At 41.5% G+C, this 21,569-nt stretch overlaps 1 protein-coding gene across 1 annotated transcript; it reads left to right on the top strand.

The window, feature by feature from the left end:
* The first annotated feature begins 3,684 nt into the window (after positions 1-3,684).
* Positions 3,685-21,089, top strand: LOC124527592 (ubiquitin-like modifier-activating enzyme 1). The gene is made up of 26 exons (XM_047100692.1): positions 3,685-3,782; positions 5,647-5,763; positions 5,889-5,947; positions 6,049-6,217; positions 6,307-6,441; positions 7,638-7,744; positions 8,013-8,103; positions 8,212-8,344; positions 9,521-9,618; positions 9,702-9,848; positions 9,977-10,153; positions 10,282-10,386; positions 10,476-10,556; positions 10,893-11,045; positions 13,278-13,443; positions 13,551-13,747; positions 15,491-15,555; positions 15,779-15,974; positions 16,584-16,658; positions 16,773-16,962; positions 19,214-19,302; positions 19,504-19,596; positions 19,698-19,889; positions 20,381-20,482; positions 20,581-20,681; positions 20,801-21,089. The coding sequence occupies exons 2-26, from the start codon at positions 5,647-5,649 to the stop codon at positions 20,934-20,936; spliced, it is 3,174 nt and encodes a 1,057-aa protein (XP_046956648.1). The 5' UTR covers positions 3,685-3,782; the 3' UTR covers positions 20,937-21,089.
* The last annotated feature ends 480 nt before the right edge of the window (positions 21,090-21,569 follow it).

Here is a 21,569-nt window from a genome sequence, read left to right on the forward strand (position 1 = left end):
TTGAATTATATACCTGATAGTGGTTAATATCCAAAATACATGAAGAACTTCTTTTTTTTTTTTATTTTTATTTTTTATTTTGGGGACAGAGAGAGACAGAGCATGAACGGGGGAGGGGCAGAGAGAGAGGGAGACACAGAATCGGAAACAGGCTCCAGGCTCTGAGCCATCAGCCCAGAGCCTGACGCGGGGCTCGAACTCCCGGACCGCGAGATCGTGACCTGGCTGAAGTCGGACGCTTAACCGACTGCGCCACCCAGGCGCCCCAAAACTTCTATAACTCTACACTAAAAACACAAATACTCCAATTGAAAAAAGAATGAGAAGATCTGAATAGACATATTTCCAAAGAAGATATCCAGATGGCCAGCAGACACATGACAAGGTACTCAAGATCACTCATCAATAAGGAAATAAAAATCAAAAGCACGATGCAATATCACCTCACATGTGTTAGAATGGCTAAAATCAACAACACAAGAAACAACAAATGTTGACAAAAATATGAAGAAAAAGGAACCCTCATGTACTGTTTATGGTAATGGAAACTGTTCAGCAGCTATGGAAAATAGTATAGACCTAGAAGGCATTATGCTAAGGGAAATGAGTCAGAGAAAGATAAATGTCAGATTATTTCACTTATATGTGAAATTTAAAAATAAAACAAACTAACAAAAACAACAGAGTTTTGGGGCGCCTAGGTAACTCAGTTGGTTGAGTGCCCGACTTTGGCTCAGGTCATGATCTCACAGTTCATGAGTTCGAGCCCCTCGTCGGGCTCTGTGCCGACAGCTCAGAGCCTGGAGCCTGCTTCAGATTCTGTGTCTCCCTCTCTCTCTCTCTCTGCCCCTCCCCAGCTTGCACTCTGTCTCTCCCTCTCTCAAAAATAAGTAAACATTGAAAAAAAAATTTATATTAAAAAAAAAAACAGCATCCTAAATACAGAGAAGAAATTGATGGTTACTAGAGGGGACGGGAGCTGGGGATGGGCAAAGCAGGTGAACAGGATTAAGAGGTAGAAATGTCCCGTTATAAAACAAAGTAGTCACAGTGATGAAAATTATAGAATAGGAAATGTAGTCAATAATATTGTAATATGTAGTAACTTTGTATGGTGATGGATGGTAACTATCTAGGGAAGCATGTGTAATGTATAGAATTGTCAAAATCACTATATTGTACACCTAATACAATACAATATTGCATGTCAACAATACTCAATAAAACAAAGAAATAGTATATCTGTTCAAGAGAAAAAAATTTTAAATAAAAGAGAAAGATTGGCAGAATGGATGATCCAACTATATTATGTCTACAATAATGGCAGAGTCCATTATTAATAAAGTAAAAAGATGTTTAAAAAAGTTCTTGCAAGTAGTAACCGAGATTGCAGTGGCAGCTATACCATTAGCAGACTAAACAGAATTTAAGTAAAATATTTTACTACTGACAAAGAGGGAAGTTAGAAATTGATAAAAGGGTCTATTTGTCACAAGATATAAAAATTATAAGCATTCACCTAACAGAGTTTCAAATATCTGAGTCCAAACTAACAAAATTTGATAGAGAAAGAGATAAAGGACACAAGAACAAAAGATCACCAAGAAATTAGAAAACATAAACAACACTATAAACCCATTGGACCTAACAGGTATGTATGCAGCACTACCACCAACAATAGAATACATATTCTTCTCAAGTGCATATGCAATATTTTCCCAGAGAGACCTATATGAGGCCATAAACAAGTTTCAGTAATTTAAAATGGATTGAAATCATACCAGGTATGTTCTCTGACCATAATAGAGTGAAACTGGAAATCAATAATGGAAGGATATTTTGGAAGTTTAGAAATATGTGGTATTTAAACAACACATTCTTAAATATTCAGAGTATCAAGAACGAATTCACAAGGGGAATTAGGAAATACCTTGAATAAATGAAAATGAAAACAACATAAAAACAATATGGGATGCAACAAAAGCAGTATTCACAAAGTTTATAGCTCTAATTGCCTACACAAGGAACAAAGATCTCAAATCCATTGCCTAATCTCTCATCTCAAGAAACTAGGAAAAAAATTATAACTACAGGCAAAAAAAAAAAAAAAGAGGAAAAATAAAAAGACTAGGATGGAAATAAATTAGAGAATATTAAAAAGATTAGAGAAAATCAACAACCAAAATTTGGCTTTTTAAAAAGATTAACAAAACTGACAAGCCTTAGCTAGACTGTAAAAGAGAATAGCAGAGCAGACTCAATTACTGAAACCAGAATGAATAAGGACATTACTATGAACTTTACAGAAAAGATTAAAAGAATGTACTACTATACACTTACATGTCAACAAATTGCTTAACCTAGATAAACAAATTCGAGAAAAATACAAGCCACTGAAACCAATTATTTTTTTAAAAATGGAAAGGTTGAATAGATCTATAGCAGATAAAGAGATTGCCTTCATAATCAAAATTTCCACAAGAAAAAGCCTGGGACCAGACAGTTCTTAGGGTTAATTGTAGCAAATGTTTTCCTGGGGTTATTAATGGTTATATGTAAAAGATAAAGAATTCATCATCTGGTAGCAATCAGTTAATGTGATATTTATTATTCATCAGAAATCTTCTGGGTGCTTTTCACAGTGCTTTGACTTTTATTACATGGTGGTGACTTTGATGACCTAGTATCTGTCATTTTTATTTAATGAGCATTGATAACATTATCACTCTGGTTTCCAGTATCCTTTAGGAAGGGGGTGTCAAGGGGTGCCTGGGTGGCGCAGTCGGTTAAGCGTCCGACTTCAGCCAGGTCACGATCTCGCGGTCTGTGAGTTCAAGCCCCGCGTCGGGCTCTGGGCTGATGGCTCAGAGCCTGGAGCCTGTTTCCAATTCTGTGTCTCCCTTTCTCTCTGCCCCTCCCCCGTTCATGCTCTGTCTCTCTCTGTCCCAAAAATAAATAAACGTTGAAAAAAAAAACTTAAAAAAAAAAAAAAAAAGGAAGGGGGTGTCAAGGCTTTATATTGATATAATAGCCCAAAGTGGAAGTTTTTGAGATGCCAGGGAATATCCTCACCATAAACAATTTCATTTAATATAAAAAATATATGAATTTTACATTATTAAGTATTTAAAAGTAACATTTCGTGTTTACTGTTTATAAGACAATGTTGTAAACTTTCTACGAACACCGTATTTTCATTTTATCTTATTTTCATATAACTAATATTTCAAATCTCGTAACTTGTATTGACCTAAAGATATGGATGCTGCTATCATGTTGTAGAGATGGGGAAAATGAGACATCTCCTCTTGAGATGGAGTTCAAGAGGCGGGGTGTAAATCTGTCAGCGCTGGTAGCCGATTTGCAATTTTAAAGTTAAATTTCACACTCTTCAAAAACCATTGGCCGTACTGGGAAAGTTCATTACTTGTTAGCATTCATTTGCCTGGTTTGCAAATGTTTTTCAGCACGGACTTCTCCTGGATTGTGTATTACCTAGTGCCATGCATAATTCGTGACTAAAAATTGTGAGTTTTATGTCGACTTTGCTCTTGTCCCAGGGTTTTCTGTAATGGAATTATTTGCATACCAATTTACACCCATTTTACTGGAGGCAGCCACCAGATGGAGTTGTACCGTTATGCCGGCAGCGTACGTAATGAATCACGTACAAGGAATGATGACGTCATACGTGATTCATTAGGGGGGGACGACGAGAATAGGAACAAACGACCGGTTAGAGCGTCCTGTTCCGCGGCCGCCATTTTGTTTCAGCGGTTGAGGTAAAGGAGGTGTTTATCGAGGAAGAGACCGCCGGGAGAGGGTAACGCGGCGGCTCAGCAACTCTTTGTTAGCCAGTCGGAGGGGGAGGAGGAGTAAGAAGAGGGCGGCGGCTGGGCTAGGCTTTGTCTGCATGTGGAGTTGGCGGCAAAGCGACTCGTGGAACCTGCATTGGTTACAAACAGCGTTTCAAAGCGTCCTCATACCGGGCAGGTTTTCCGGGAAACTTTGAACAGGCTTGACCTGGGTTGATGGATGGGTGGACAGATTCTGGGACCCGGCCTACATTTCTCTTCAGAAATCTGACTTTGGGTTGCCAAAGATCCGGTACTAGCTTTTAAAGCTTCAGGCCAAACATACCTAAGCAAAAACTCATTCCTTTTCAGACCTAGCGTGTTAAGACACCAGGTTCAATATGCCTAGTGAATATATGCCTTTAAGGATTTTAAAATAAAATTATCCTTCAGTCCTGGGTCATTTGTCGTCCCAGACTCCAAAAGGGACCAGGCCACCCTGGGACATTCTATTTGACACTCATTTTCCCAAAAGAGGTTTTTCTAACATTTTTTTCCCTAGACATCATATGGCTTCCTGGCTTTCTCCTCCCAGACACTTTTCAAAGCCAGAAAAGTAATAGAGACCAGAGTCTATGGCAGACCATCAGAGTCTGGGTCTCTCTCAGAGACTCCTCACAGCTCTGATTGTAAATTCTGACTGAACTCACTTTGGACCCAGCGTTTCTGTGCAGAGAGTTGTTCATTTGTTTTGCATTTGACTTCTAGTAACTGCTCCTAAAGGGTTCTTTCTACATAACATTCATGGATATCTCTAGACCCAGTGTTTGTACTCAATAAACCACAACCCCAACTCCCGAAGTTCTTAGCATCTTTCATGAAAGTCCTTTGGGTGCACCACTGACTGCCCTTCAGTGACAAGCCCCCAGTGTCTACTTTTGAGGAACCTTTTTTTTTTTAATTTATTTTTAATGTTTATTTTTGAGAGACAGAGCAGGAGCAGGGGAGGGGCAGAGAGAGAGGGGGACACGGAATCTGAAGCAGGCTCCAGGCTCTGAGCTGTCAGCACAGAGCCTGACACGGGGCTTGAACTCAGGAACCGTGAGATCATGACTGGAGCCCAAGTTGGATGAACAGACTGAGCCACCCCGTGCCCCTTCATTTTTTTTTTTTAATGGTGCCCGCATTCTTTTCGCATAACTCCCAGCTATCATCCTTCAAAACCTTGTGAGAAACACACCAGACAGGAATTGTTTGGGCAAAGCTATCTTCCATCAGAGCATTCCCCCACTGCTACCTTTTCTTCCACCAGCATCTACCCTTATTGATACTATTCAGATTTTGGTCCTTACCACCTCTCAACCTCACCCTGGCCTTCCTTATGCATTCAAAAGCCAACAGGTGTTGTGTATTCTCTCAGTATCCCTTACTATTGTGTCTTATAGTCTGCACTGACAGCCTTTCAGGTCTTCCTGCTCACAGCTGTGAATGCTCACAGCTTCTGCATTCAGCATCATAGGATCTCTATTAACAGACATCCCTTCCCCCTTCAGGCTTACATCAGACTAGATCTCTTTCCCGGCATTTCCTCAGCCTCTGTGGGCACAAGTTTGCTGGCCAGAGACACCAGAGAACTTGAGGTTCTACCAGAAGCTTCTCATTTATTTAAGCCTGAACTATCCAAGCTCAGCCACATCTTTCCACTTCCTCACAGCAGAACTCATACCTAGCATGTCTTCTTTATCTTTCTGTTCTTTAGAAAGTGCTGCTAGTACATAAATCCTTCCATTCCCCAGAGTTGCTGCTGACAGAAATCATCTACATCTGGCTTAGCTCTAAACTTTGCCTTCAGATGTCCAGCTCACCACTATCCAAGAAACGCTGCGTACCTGGGCCTGATCCAGAAACAAGTACTGACTGCTCATCTTCCTATTCTGTAATGTTCAACATGCCCTTAGGACCAAGCAACGTGAGTGTCTTTCCCTTAGAGACTAATAAGTTGGATCCAAGCTGGTTGGTAAGAAAGTGACTGTGACCTGTTTAACCTACATTCCTGCTAACTCTCTGAAACTGTTTTTCCTCCTCCATTCCTAGGGAATGCAGAAAAAAGGCAATGAAACTGACATAGATGAGGGTCTTTACTCCCGACAGCTGTAAGTGCGGCAAACTATGGGAATGTTGATTGGGAGGGGGCACAGAGAGGATAGTGTTGAGTGGCTCACATCATCACCCAGAATCTCCCTTAACCTTGCAGGTATGTGCTGGGCCATGAGGCAATGAGACATCTCCAGACATCCACTGTACTGGTATCAGGCCTCCGGGGGCTAGGTGTGGAAATTGCCAAGAATATCATCCTTGGTGGGGTCAAAGCTGTCACACTGCATGACCAAGGCACTGCTCAGTGGGCTGATCTCTCCTCCCAGGTACCTCTTCCTCGTTCTTTTACTACCTTTGCCCATGTACCAACCCCCTTGGGTTTTGCATTTACTTCTCTTCCTGTATTCTTTTGTAGTTCTACCTGCGGGAGGAGGACATTGGTAAAAACCGAGCTGAGGTATCACAGCCCCGCCTTGCTGAGCTCAACAGCTATGTGCCTGTCACCACCTATACTGGGGCCCTTGTTGAAGACTTCCTTACTGGTTTCCAGGTACTTGGAGCATACTGCTTCTTGCCTAATTTTCCTAGATTCTGTTTCTGGTTTATTTGTTCAGTATTTACTTAATAGATTATTCCAGTGTTTAGGTTATGTGTGGGGAGGCCTAAAGGATACAGTCAGGAATTATGTCCTAGATCTGTCCTCAGGGGAACTCACACGTATTCAGCAGGCCAGATATTGTGAGCTACTGTTTGTGTTCCAATCCTCATTAAACTCTGAAGCCAGACTGCCTTGGTATATGCTTACCTCTCATAATTGTCTTACATTGAACGAGTAACTTAGTTCATCTGCCTATATTTTTCAGTCTGTAGAACAGGAATAACAGCACTACTGACTTCAGACTTTTAGTGAGGGTTGAACATAATAGGAGTTGGCACAGTATCAGTTCCAAATATCTGTTAGTTAAATAACTAGAATGGAAAGAAGGATGATAGGTGCTGATGCACTTCTGTAGGGTTTCCCAGAGGACAGAGGTACTGGAATTCCTGAGGGAGTAGAATCATCAGACACAGATCCCCACAGATGATGTCTGAACAGGTTTTTTTTGTCATTTATTTGTTCATTTATTGAAGCTAGTGAGGGTGGAATGTGGGGTATACACCCCACTTTGGGAACACAGTTATGTTTCATTTTTTGTTTTCCCAGGCACTGTAGGAAGGCAGGATTAGGTGTTTATCAAATAAAAGAGTTTGTTAGTCTTCAAACTGTTTCCCAGTACCTCTTGATACCTTTCTTATCAGAGTCAGATGATTCTTGTCTTCAGTGAGTCTCGTTTTTACTGTGCATGACATACACAGATATTTTTAAATGTTTTTAACGTTTATTTATTTTTGGGACAGAGAGAGACAGAGCATGAACGGGGGAGGGGCAGAGAGAGAGGGAGACACAGAACTGGAAACAGGCTCCAGGCTCTGAGCCATCAGCCCAGAGCCTGACTCGGGGCTCAAACTCACGGACCGCGAGATCGTGACCTGGCTGAACTCGGACGCTTAACCGACTGCGCCACCCAGGCGCCCCTTTAAATGTTTTTAGAAGAAGACTTAGCCAGCAAAGTTTAACTCAAGATAGCCCACCAATCCTGGACTGTCTGAATGTTGATCCACCCCAATCTACTTTTCTCATTTATTTTCTTAACTGTCCTGCACCCCAGTACCAAGCCTTCTCCATAAACATACTTTTCTGTATAGGTGGTAGTTCTTACCAACTCTCCTTTGGAGGACCAGCTGCAGGTGGGTGAGTTCTGTCATAGCCATGGAATCAAGCTGGTCGTGGCAGATACACGGGGCCTGTTTGGGTGAGTACCTGCCCCTCTTTCTCCCCAGCACTTGCCAGGCCTCGGCAAGACCGTTTTACTCCCACTGAACTCATGCTACTCCCAGCCAACAGAAGCCTAGGTTTTTTGATACTGCATGTTTAGGTTTCCCCATTTGGCCTGAGTTCCGTCTGATTGCCAGCAGTGGTGGGCTGTGTTTACTTAGCAAGTATTCACTGCATCTTGAAGGACATATAGTGTACCTGTGTGCATAGGTCTCAGGCTCTAGTCCTGTTGTCATCTTCTACAGGCAATTGTTCTGTGATTTTGGAGAAGAAATGATCCTTTCAGATTCCAGTGGGGAGCAGCCTCTAAGTGCTATGGTATCTATGGTTACCAAGGTAAGGAGATTGGCCCCAGGGCTTTGGCAAGCAAGGGCAGCAGTAGTTTTCCTTGCCTGCTCCTGGTACCCTGAGCGTACCTCTGATTTCTACTTCTCTTCCAACCAGGACTGCCCTGGTGTTGTCACCTGCTTGGATGAGGCCCGGCATGGATTTGAGAGCGGTGACTTTGTCTCCTTTACAGAGGTCCAGGGCATGAATGAACTAAATGGCACATGTCCCATAGAGATCAAAGTCCTGGGTATGTCAAGGCTGGGGACAAGAAATGGTTGACCCAGAGGCCAAGAAGTGACACATATCTGTAATGTGAATTATACCAAAGGCTAAAAGGATATGCCTTGGAAACCTGAGCTAAGACTTGAGAGATGTGTCCATGGGAACTTACTAAACAGATGTGAACTAAACTAAAAGCAGAAGTTTATGCCACTAGCGTTTGATTTTATGTACTGTTTAGTTTGTTGACTGTACTTTTTTTTTTTGCTTTTGAACATATAACACAGAACTTTCTGTAGGCCTGGTAACACTTTGTCACCTCATGTGTAATAAATGGCCTTATTTTTTATAGCCAGAATATTCCCAATTTCTGGTTCACCATTTATGTTTTATGATTGTAATAAATTTGTCAATGTATTCATTTGGGTTTAATAATTACCATTTTAAAGAGACTGAAGGAATAAGATAAGTCTATTTTTACCATATGCCACCATTTTTTCTTCTACATAGGTCCAGAGTTATATCTAGGATAGTTTTCTTTCTACCTGAGGGATGCCCTTTACCATTTGTTGTAATCATGGGGTTCATTCTTGGTAATTTTTTCAGCTTTTTAATGATTTAAATTGTCTTTATTTTGACTATGTTTTTGAAAAGACATTTTTGTGAACCGTAGAATGGTATATTAACAGTTTTTTTGTTTTATTTCTTAAAAAATGTTGCTGTATTTTCTCGCTTCCATTATTTTCCAGAAGAAGTATACCTTCATTCTTTGCCTGTTTCTCTCTGTGTAATGTGCTTATTTTCTCTACCACTGATTATAGGCAATATGATTATGACAGTGTACCTTGGTGTAGTTTTCTCCATGTTTCTTTTGTTTGTTGTTTTGAATTTAATGTTTGTGGGTTTACAGTTTTACCCGATTTTAGAAAATTACTGGCCATAATTTTTTTTCCAAATACTACTTTTTTACTCCCTCCCACCCCATTGTCTCTATCCAGAACTCCCACTTACATGTATTTTAAGCTATGTGACTTATTTTGTTGTCCCCCCACACACACTTTGTTGTATTTTGAATAAGTTCTTTTACTGTGGAGCTGGGTCAGGATGGCTTTTTCATTCTTCTTTAGATGGTGCTGTTGGTTTTCTGATTTGGAATAGGATTGGTGCTTGGACTGATATATACTCCATTCTTTTCATCCCATAGGTCCCTATACCTTTAGTATCTGCGACACTTCCAACTTCTCTGAGTATATCCAGGGAGGCATTGTCCATCAGGTCAAAGTACCTAAGAAGATCAGCTTTGTGAGTATATGTGGGGGTTGGGTTAGGGTTCCACATTTCTAGGATTTTAATTTCGGTAGTGCTCATACTCTACTCTCCCACAGAAATCCTTGCTAGCGTCACTGGCAGAGCCAGACTTTGTGGTAACGGATTTTGCCAAGTATTCTCGCCCTGGTCAGCTGCACATTGGCTTCCAGGCCCTGCACCAGTTCTGTGCTCAGCATGGCCGGTCCCCTCGGCCCCACAATGAGGTAGTGGGCAAGTCACCCAGCATCCTTGACCCATGGCCTCAGTTGTTCTCCATCTACTCTTTCCCTGTCTCTTTCCCCACAGTTGGCCTAACTTCAGGTCCTCTCTTAATTTCCTTTTGCCCTTCTAGGAGGATGCAACAGAACTGGTGACCTTAGCACATGCTATAAATGCTCAAGCCCTGCCTGCAGTGCGGCAGGACAGCCTGGATGAAGACCTCATTCGAAAGCTGGCATATGTGGCTGCTGGGGATCTGGCACCCATAAATGCCTTCATTGGGGGCCTGGCTGCCCAGGAAGTAATGAAGGTCAGTGTGGGTTAAAAAGGACAGAGTTGAGGATGGGCCAGGGCCTTCTTGAGTCCATCACTGGCTGTCCATCTTTGTCAGATTCTGATTAACCGCTGGTGACCGCCCATTTCTTCCCCTCTCTCCAGGCCTGCTCTGGGAAGTTTATGCCTATTATGCAGTGGCTCTACTTTGATGCCCTTGAATGTCTCCCTGAGGACAGACAGGCTCTCACAGAGGACAAGTGCCTCCCGGTATGTGAGGGGTCCCCATGGGGAAGGTACTATTATGAGTCTTTGGCAAGGCAGCTCTTCTCTGATCTTCCTTTCTTCATATGACTCAGTGCCAGAACCGTTATGATGGGCAGGTGGCTGTATTTGGTTCAGACCTGCAAGAGAAGCTGGGCAAACAGAAGTACTTCTTGGTAAGTGATCCCATTGGGCTCCAGCCACCATTATCTGTTCTTGCTTCTGGCCTATGTTTTCTGGAGTATCTTGCCTCACAAAGAGGTTTTGAACCTTTATCTCCTCTGTTTCATCATTTTTTTCATAGCAAAGGAAGACCTGGTATGTGCCTTTATTCTCTTCTCTGGTGCCTCATTCCATAGATGACCATAGGTATTTGTGACTTTAGGATTTGAGTATGTAACACTACATTCTCTTTCTCTCAGTATCTTCAGGGAGAGTGAGGACTAACACATGTGTTTGGTTCTCTCATTCACCATAACCAGTCTCTTTCTCTTTTCTTGGGAAACTCTCAGGTGGGCGCAGGGGCCATTGGCTGTGAACTGCTCAAGAACTTTGCCATGATTGGTCTAGGCTGCAGTGAGGGGGCAATCACTGTTACAGACATGGACACCATTGAGAAATCCAATCTGAACCGACAGTTTTTGTTCCGGCCCTGGGATGTCACGGTGAGTGGGTGGACGGGGCAAGTAGTTGAACTATTTCTTTCACTTTTCTACTATGTTTCTTGTCATCAATCTAAATAACTTAGGTCTTTTTAACTATCTTTCCTTCTTCATTTTCCTCATTACTTTTTTCTACCATTCAGTGTTTCTTTCAGCAGACATTTGAATATTTACCATGTCTTTCATTTTGTTTGCCATTCTATACCTCCCCCAACTCTTTTTTTTACGTTGATCTTTGGTAACTGCTAATGTAGGACTGTAGAAGTTGGGTTATACAGAAGGATCTATCTTGGAAGTCTTGTGTAAAGTTCAGTGTTATTTTTGCTGCCTCAGAGTTTTATTTTTCATCCAGCTACTATGCACTGACCTAGATATTTTGAATGCATAGCATAGCATTGCTCTTGTGAGAACGCTCGGAGGTCCACAACACTTTCTGTCAAGTTCCCAGGATCATAATTGTTTCAAGACTACTAAGATATTATTTGCCTTTTCACTCTTATTTTGTCAGGTGAAAATGGAAGGCTTCCCTAACTCAATAACATAAGTTTTTCCAAATGACCAATGCTTGATGGTACCAATTGAGCAGTAGCTAGAGATCCATTTAAAATGCAAAATGGGCACTGGGTGGCTCTGTTGGTTAAGCATCTGACTCTTGATCTCAGCTCAGGTCATGATTTCATGATTCATTGGAGTCTGCTAGGGATTCTGTGTCCCTCTGTGCCCCTGCCCAACTTAGATGTTTTCCGTCTCCACTCCCCTCTCATCCCCTGTCTAAATATAAATAAACAAACAAACAAACAAACTTTTTTAAAAAATGCAAAACAAACCAGTAGATTTTGGTATAGATTCAAGATTTTACCTTGCAACTACACTTTAAAATACTATCACTTGTTAAGTCTCGATTTTTTTAAATACCAATAATCCTCTGAAAATGTTATTAAAATGTAGTTCTGTGAATTGAATGTTTCTTATATTATTCAAGGAAATATATAACAGACTGAATGTAGTAAATGCGAGAATCCAGCTGCCTTGTAAGAGATTGTTAACTGAAAACATTTGCAAAAATATAAATTTAGTTAGGGGAGCCTGGGTGGCTCAGTTGGTTAAGTGTCCAACTTCAGCTCAGGTCATAATTTCACGGTTAGTGGGTTCAAGCCCCACTTCAGGCTCTGCACTAACAGCTCAGAGCTTGGAGCCTGCTTTGGATTCTGTGTCCTTCTTTCTCTGCCCTTCCCCCCGTACTCTGTCTTTCTCTGTCTTTTGAAATGTTAAAAAAAATAATTTTTTTTGATATAAATTGACTTTTGTGACTGAACTTTTGTATTGGAAAACTTTTCATAATATTTACTCTATGTAATGGAATTATTCCATTTTTAAAACAACTAATAATTAAAAATTTTGCCAGTTAAAATTTTTAATACAAGAAATACTGGTAGCTGTAGCCCCACATAACAAAAGCTCTTTTTAAGAAACTTACATTTGAGGATGGTTGTAATAAACAGTAACTACCGTAGCAAGATAATTAGCTAATGTTAGAAGGTTCAATTTACTGTACAAAGGCAACAACGAAAAACAAGAATGAGAGGGAAGTGCCATGGAAAGTAGTTTTCACTATGGCAAGGATGTCCTCAATGGAAGGGTGGTATTTCTGTAAGACTTGGATGATAGAGGAGAATGAGAAGATAACTCAAGAAAGATTGTATCAAGTAAAGGTAGCATTCTGAGCCAAACCCTGATGTTAGAATATTGCTCATTGTGATCAAAGAACAGAGAAATACAGAGGGGACTGTGGTGGGATATGAGGTTGTAGAAGTAATATGAGCCAACTCATGCCCTATGTGAAAGTGGGAACCAGTATAGGGTTTTGAGCAAAAAGAGGAATGTGACTTGACTTGGGCTTTTAGAGGGAACTATTTGTACTTGTACAAGGATCTTGTTTTTATTTGGGTAACTGTATCCCAACTCTGGATGCTATTAACTAAAAAAATAATAGATGTTATAGATATCTGATCCATTGTTTCCTATGTGCTTTACTGTTCCTTTTCCACTCATGCCTGCTCCATTTGTCACACCCTCAGCTGTGTGGCATTTGTCATAGACTACTGCAAGATCAGGAAGCCTATTGAACTAAGAGCCTAGATCTTGCCCATCAGTAAATAAATCAGTACTCAAAACCACTTTGTAAAGGTTTATTGGGCAAATATGAATGACACTCCCTTCTCCATCCCTACCCAGAAATTGAAATCTGACACTGCTGCTGCAGCTGTACGCCAAATAAATCCACACATCCGGGTAATGAGCCATCAGAATCGTGTTGGCCCTGACACAGAGCATATCTATGATGACAGCTTCTTCCAAAACCTTGATGGTGTTGCCAATGCCCTGGACAATGTGGATACCCGTGAGTTTGGAGGAGGGTGAGGAAAAAGCAGGATAACGTGGTATTGTGGGGAATGTCTGTCTACCTGCCCTATTTTAATATTACCATGCCCTGTCATCTTCCCATAGGCATGTACATGGACTGCCGCTGTGTGTACTACCGTAAACCACTGCTAGAGTCAGGCACCCTGGGGACAAAGGGTAATGTGCAGGTTGTTATCCCCTTCCTGACAGAGTCCTACAGCTCCAGCCAGGACCCTCCTGAGAAGTCCATCCCCATTTGTACATTGAAGAACTTCCCCAATGCCATCGAACACACACTGCAGGTGATCACCCTTGGAGGGAGGGAGAGGTGGAAGAGACAAGCACCTAGGTAGCATCTCAGTCACCAAACTTATTATTCAGGTGACGTAGGCTTCAGAATGACCTGCCTTTTCTTCACATCTCTTTTCCTCACTTTATATCCTGCAGTCTAAGCTTTAGTAAATGATATCTTTTGGTTAAAAATTTTTATTTTGGAAGCAAAGAGACAGATATTTTGTGTAACAATAAAGTATTTTTTATAATTTAAATCAGAAAAACGAAGATGTGATTCTCTGTAAACAGAATGTTATTTTCTTGCTAAATAAAATTAATTTCCTTTAAAATACTTAGAGAGAGAGAGAGAAAGAACACATACACATGGACATCGGGGTGGGGGAGAGAGTTACAGAGAATCCCAAGCAGGCTCCACTCTGTCAATGCAGAGCCTGATGCAGGGCTCAAGCTCAGAAACCGTAAGATCATGACCTGAGCCAAAATCAGGAGTCAGACACTCAACTGACTGAGCCACCCATCTGCCCTGACAATACTCATTTATTATTATCTCTACTAGTTACTTAATTACTTCTAGTTTTAGTCCATAGTTAGGTTTTCCTAACTATTGCACTAAATATGTTTAACATTTGGAATGTTTGTATAATGTACATATACAATAGTGAACATATCATGTAAATGGACAAGGTGAGCGTAGTCATTTTAACCAATACCCAGAACCTAACCTAACCTAATTCCAGTTTTCTGTAAACCCAGTAATGACCACTGTATTATGAAAATGATTCTTAATGCAGTCTTTAAATGCCATGTTTAGGAGTATGGGGGTAGGAAGAAAATGAGGAAAACAAAGTAGTTTAATCTGTTCCCTCCTAACCCAGCAGGTACAGAATGGATGTATTTAAACTGGTAAACTTCATTAGAATGTATGTTTCCATCCTATGTGTGTTTATGTGTATGTATACAAATGTGTGTGTAAATGTATATAAATACATTTCTCTACCTGCATAAAACCTCTCCTAGATAATAGTTTTGTTGCTGTACCCAGCGTGCAGAAGGACTATATAGTATCCCTTAAAATAAATTTAGTATGTGACTCTTAGATTTAACCTCTTCGTGCTTCAGATGCCTTACCTTTAAAGTAGGATGAGAGAAGTATCTCTCACAAGGTATTTACCAGTTAGGTAGTTGTAAGCTTTAAGTATGTACGTACGTGTTCTTTTCAACATTCCAACACGTGAGTTAATAGATACTGTTTTTACAGAGTATGTTTTCATAATGAGGATACAGAGATAAAGGCATACCTTCTATGTCAGCAGACACAAAAGTGTGACAGAGCTTGCATTTGAATCTGGATCTCTAGGCTACAGATGACATCACCAGTGGCTATACTGACCTTGTAAATCTCAGAAGGCAAAATTTCTATCTTATTTTGTGCCCAGTCCCCATGACCTGTATGGATCATTCATATTTTGTTTTTGGCATACCACATAGAGTACATATATTCTAAGAATAAATTTTCCACATACTTTTATATACTTGTGTAACCACTGCCCAGATCAAGGTCATTTGTTTTTAAGTTGAGGTAGTAGGGCTTGTGATGTGGGGGCCACTTTTGAGGGGTTTCCTTCCTCTGTTCTCTTGTCGCAGCCATGTTGTTCCTAACTGCTTCATTCATTCACTGATGGTCTTTCTAATTCCTGCAGAAACTCAGTTTTGTCTTTCAGCCCCATCTAATTGATTTGCTTTGTCTGCAGTGGGCTCGGGATGAGTTTGAAGGTCTCTTCAAGCAGCCAGCAGAAAATGTCAACCAGTACCTCATGTGAGTAATCCTTCTGTCCAAATGCTCCCTCACCTGTCCCCTGCATGCTATCCAAGGCATACTGTAACCACTGTATGGTTCACCACCAGCTATACTTTGTGAATAAATTAATGAAGGTTTGGTCCTGACTCCGTTGGAGACACATCAACCTTTCCATGGAGTTAAGCCCATTCGTGGGGCCTATTTGTGTAATCATGCCTATTTCCTCTCTGATTCATTTTAGAGACTCCAAGTTTGTGGAACGGACACTGCGGCTGGCAGGCACCCAACCAGTGGAGATGCTGGAGGCTGTGCAGCGTAGTCTGGTGCTACAGCGGCCACAGACCTGGGCTGACTGTGTAACTTGGGCTTACCACCACTGGCACAGTCAGTACTCCAACAACATTCGCCAGCTTTTGCACAACTTTCCACCTGAACAGGTATTACATATTTGCTGGGTTCATTTGGCAGAAGGCATTATCTGGAAATAGGGAGCTTGCTGAGGGCTCTTAATGTAGCTAATCCCACTGTGACAGGCACAGCAAGACCTGGAGATTTCATGACATGATTGAGGCAGTGCATTTTTGCATTCACATATGTGTTTTTCCCTGCATCCAGTTTTTCTCATGGAAGGTATTTGGCTTTTCTTTTCCTTTTCTGTAGTATAGGATGAGTCATACCCAATTCTCAATTCAGGACTGTATACCTCATAGGAGAAAAACTTTGGAGTTAAGAGTATAAATAGTTGAAGTTTCAGCTTCATTTGACCTTGGGGCAAATCATGTATTTTCTTTCTGCACCTTAGTATCCTCATTTACGAAGGGATAATGATGACCTATTTCTTGGGAGTTTTTGGAGGACCAATTTGTATTTATTAAAGTTAAGTTGGTACAGTGACTGATACTTCACAACATATTGACAAATAGTTCTGTGTTTATCACAAAGGGAGTGCTTGGAGGTAGTGAGTTGAGACTTCTGGTTTTAAATAAAGAGTCGTGATTGCCTCTTCTCAGGCCCTTCTCCCCCTAAACCCTTTTCTGTCCTCTTAGCTTACAAGCTCTGGAGCCCTATTCTGGTCTGGGCCCAAACGCTGTCCACACCCACTCATCTTTGATGTCAGCAATGTAAGTCTACTCCTAGGGTATCCTGGGATCTGATGAAAAGTGGGTGGCTACAAAGAATGGTGAGATTCTAAAGCGAGGATTGATGTGCTTACCAGTCCATATCTTGCCTTCTAGCCCCTGCATCTGGATTATGTGATGGCTGCTGCCAACCTCTTTGCCCAGACTTATGGTCTGATTGGGTCTCAGGACCGAGCTGCTGTGGCCATACTCTTACAGTCTGTGCATGTACCTGAATTCACCCCCAAGTCTGGTGTCAAGATCCATGTGTCTGACCAGGAACTTCAGAATACTAGTGCCTCTGTTGGTGAGAGTGGTTAGCCAGTTGGCCTAGAGCCACTATCCCACTTACCTCCTGTTCATCCAAGTTTCCACTCTAGTGCTAAGTTTTTCTGTTCTGAGTTTCCAAGCCTGAGGTTTTACCGCTACTGTCCTTTGGACTTTGCTTCCTCCAGTATAATGATAGTTGAGGTAAATTCTTTCCTGTATTCCATGAAATTCCATGAATATCTTTTCCCCATGTTTCTTTTTCCTATTTTGGCTCTCAGAAAAATTAATTTTGCACCTCTTTTCTATGTGTGTGTTTGCCTTTTTTTTTTTAATGTTTGTTTATTTTTGAGACAGAGAGAGACACAGCATGAGCAGGGAAGGGGCAGAGAGAGGGAGACACAGAATGTGAAGCAGGCTCCAGGCTCTGAGCTGTCAGCACAGAGCCCGACGCAGGGCTCAAACTCACGAACTGTGGGATCGTGACCTGAGCCGAAGTCGGACGCTTAACCGACTGAGCCACCCAGGCGCCCCTGTGTTTGCCTTTTTTGTTGTCCTGTTCTCCATTTTCTTATTGTGTTTGTCTGGGGGAGAGAGAAACTATTCACCAATAGTGTCTCTGCCTTGATACCTTTCCTTGTTCATTTCCTTTCTCATGTCCCTATCCATATCCCCAACTTCCATCTCTCTGTGTTTTAACCTAATATTGACCTCCATGTCTTCATCTCTTCTCAAGATTTCCCTTGTCATTTCACCCTCTGGAACTAGCCTTCAACACTCAACTTTCATTTCCCTCTATCTCTCCCTTTTCTTATCTCATGCTCTGTAAGCTCTTCTCTATATTGTATTTTTTCTGTGTATGTTTTTCTGTTTCTTCCTCTATATATCTCTCCCCTATGTATCTCTCATATCTCTCATTGCCCTTTCCAGATACCTTCACTCATTTTCTTCTCTGTATATTTCTTTAGCTGTCAACTCTACATGGATTTTCATCTATGTCATTCTTCACATATTTTTATCTCTGCCATTCTTCTTCATCTCTGTCTTCAGATTTTGTTTTTATTCTTTTCGTATTTCTCTTCTCTCTATTTCTCCCTAATTCCCCTTTTTTTAAATTTTTTCCACATTTATTTCTATCCTGTTCTCTTATCTTTCTGTATGTCTCTTCATTTCTCTATCATTTTTTTTTAATGTTTATTTCTGAGAGAGAGTGAGAGCTGGGGAGGTGCAGAGAGGGAGACAGAGAATCTGAAGTAGACTCCAGGCTCTGAGCTGTCACTGCAGAGCCAGACATGGCTCAAACCCACAGACTGCGAGATCATGAGCTGAGGCGAAGTCAGAAGCTCAACTGACTGAGCTATCCAGGCTCAAATTCTGTGTCATTCTTTAAGATCTTGTATTTTTATATCTTAACCTACAGTTGTTTTAATTATGGTAAAAAACACTGAAGACTTAAAATGTTAACTGTTTTTAATTATTTTTTTCAGTAATGTTAAGTAAACTCATATTGTTGTAGAACATGCTTAGAACTTTCTCAGCTTTCAAATCTGAAATTCTGTCCCAACTAAACAGTAACTCCACAGATGTCTTCTGCCCAGCCCCTGGTAACCATTGTGTTTCCTATGTCTTTGATTGTTGATTCTTACAGGTATCTCATGTAAATGTGTCTTAGGTCCATCCATGGCATTGCAAATGGCAAGATATCATCCTTTTTTTATGACTGACATGCCATTGTGTATTTGTGTGTATGTATGTGTGTGTATGTCACATCGTCATCCATTCATCAGTGAATTGACACTTTCAGCGCTTTCACCTCTTGTGTGTTCTGAATAGTGCTGCTATCTACATATTTTCTTTTTTTTAAGTTTATTTATTTTGAGAGAGATGGAATGAGAGAACATGCAGGCTCTAAGCTCATGCAGGCTTATGCAGGCTGGAAGCCCAAGAAAGGACTTAGTGCAGTGAACCATGAGATCATAACCTGAGGTGAAGTCAAGTCAGATGCTTAAATGACTGAAACACCCAGGCACCCCACATCCTTTCTTAATGTTTTTATCTTTGTTTCTCAGCATCATTCATTTATGTCTCTCTTCATGCTCTTACCTCTGTCTACTTTCTTTTTTGGGATATTTTCTGCTCTGCCTTCCCCACTGCCCCCAGCTCTTTCCTATAGTGTCTGTCTTACTCAAATCCTTTATCTGCTGAACACCTCTGCCCCATTCTGGTCTCCTGCTTTCACTGAGACCCTGGCCTGGGATCTGAAGGACTAACATGTCCCTCCCTTCCTACAGATGATAGCCGCCTACAGGAGCTCAAAGCCATGCTTCCCAGCCCAGAGAAGCTCCGTGGGTTCAAGATGTACCCCATCAACTTTGAGAAGGTGCTAGGAGGGTTTGGGCCTTCATCAGGATAGGAGGATGGGCTAAGCAATCATACGCTTTTATGGAGATTACAGGCCTGCCAGATTCTTAGGCTGGTCTGCAAGGTAACTGAGGTAGAATGTACTTCAGTCCTTAGTAGCCAAGAAACCTTTTTTTCCTCTCTGTCTCTCCTATTCTTCCTGTCTTCCCAATCACAAAAGGATGATGACAGCAACTTTCATATGGATTTCATTGTGGCTGCATCTAATCTCCGAGCAGAGAACTATAACATTCCCCCTGCAGATCGACACAAGGTAATAATTAGTCTAGATCCTTTCCCAAGGTTGAGTCTGCCATATTTGTACTCTTATGTAGACCCTGAACTTCTCTAGTGACTACATCCTCTGTCTCACAGAGCAAGCTGATTGCAGGGAAGATCATCCCTGCCATTGCTACAACCACAGCAGCTATAGTTGGCCTTGTGTGTCTGGAGCTATATAAGGTGGTTCAGGGACACCAGCAGCTTGAGTCTTACAAGAACAGCTTTATCAACTTGGCCCTGCCCTTCTTCAGCTTTTCTGAGCCTCTTGCCCCACCCCGTCACCAGGTGGGGACATACTTGTATGGAAATTTGTGGTTTTGTCTATCAGTGAGTGAGGCTGTGTATGTGGTGGATACGGTGTGTGTATGTATGTGTCTCTGTGTATATAAAACTGCCCCATACCAGGTGAGACTTTATATATTTGCCTATCTATATCTTTCTTGTACCCTTTTCTATTCGTCACAGAATTTTTTGAATTGTACAAAGTAGAAATGTGGCTGGCATATTTGTAAAGTAATGAGTAGGCCACTTAGATGATACTAAATGGAAAGGTAAAGGATGTGAGAGGAGAGTGAAAGAGCAGAATATGTATTATGTAGCCTCATTGGTCAAAGGAATGTCTGTTGCTTGCTTACAATGATATGGGGCCATAGGAGCGTTGGGAGAAAAGAAAGTTGTGATTGATTGGTCTTAAAAAGTTATGTTGATTCATGGCACCAAGATCATCAGGGATAACTCCCCTCCCCTGTTCTACTCCCCTGTGCTTTGTCCTACAGTACTATAACCAAGAGTGGACATTGTGGGATCGCTTTGAGGTACAGGGGCTGCAGCCTAATGGTGAAGAGATGACTCTTAAACAGTTCCTTGATTACTTTAAGGTAAGCCTTTTCTACACTTCTCCACCTAGGGATGTTGGTTATGCAGGTGATTCATACTCTTCTATGATACTATTGTCTCTCCTTCCCACCCTTTCCAGACAGAGCACAAATTAGAGATTACCATGCTGTCCCAAGGCGTATCCATGCTATACTCCTTTTTCATGCCAGCTACCAAGCTCAGGGAACGGTTGGATCAACCGTGAGTTGGCCACTTGGCAGGCTGAGGAAGGCCTTGGTGTGGGGTGGGAAGCCTCACTACTTAGTGTTCACTGTTTGTTTCTGTCTTGCTTTTTAACTCTGTGACTTCTCTCTTCCCAGAATGACAGAAATTGTGAGCCGTGTGTCAAAGCGAAAGCTGGGCAGCCATGTGCAGGCACTGGTGCTTGAGCTCTGCTGCAACGATGAGAGTGGTGAGGATGTTGAAGTCCCATATGTACGCTACTCCATCTGCTGACTTCCCAATCTGCAGTTTATTTCCAGATCCCTTCTAGTTGTGGCAAAACCTGTGCCTAGCCAGGGACATAAGCCTTACATCATTTTGAGAACTGTTTCTGTTGCTGCTTTCTGCTGTTAAAGTTGGAATTCTTAATAAAGAGTTATTGATGCAGATGTGGCATGTCCTTGTTTTGGCAATGGCCCATGCCCTGTTTTCTCTGGGAAATAATGGCCTGCCTATACCTCTGTAGGTTCAGGTGATAAACCTAAGTATTGTGCTCCAGCCCAGAAATACGGAATTTGCTCCAAATTCATAGTTACGACACAGAGAAGGCTAAACGCAACTGAACTCATAAGTGGGAGGTCTGTTTCCTTTTCTTTCCGTCCTCCCTGCTAAAAAAGAAATACAAGCAAAAGAAGGCCATATAGCAGGTCCAGCTTTCCCCCCATGTGTTAAATCTTACTCATGTTCTAATCCTGTGTGTGTTTGCTACCTCCAACTACTTGTCGTACTGGTTTTGAGAAATAGTACAGATCCTAGACCTAGACTGTAGATTTGTATACTAAGTCTTTGCAATGTTTGTTATCTTGTCACATTTCTCAGCTATTTTCTGCCTCAGTTCCACACATGGGAAAATGAGGGAATAAAGAA

This window comes from Lynx rufus, unplaced genomic scaffold (assembly GCF_022079265.1).
Source record: "Lynx rufus isolate CCGP_SWC_20201006 ecotype Redwood Valley unplaced genomic scaffold, mLynRuf1.p SCAF_51, whole genome shotgun sequence".
NCBI lineage: Eukaryota > Metazoa > Chordata > Mammalia > Carnivora > Felidae > Lynx > Lynx rufus.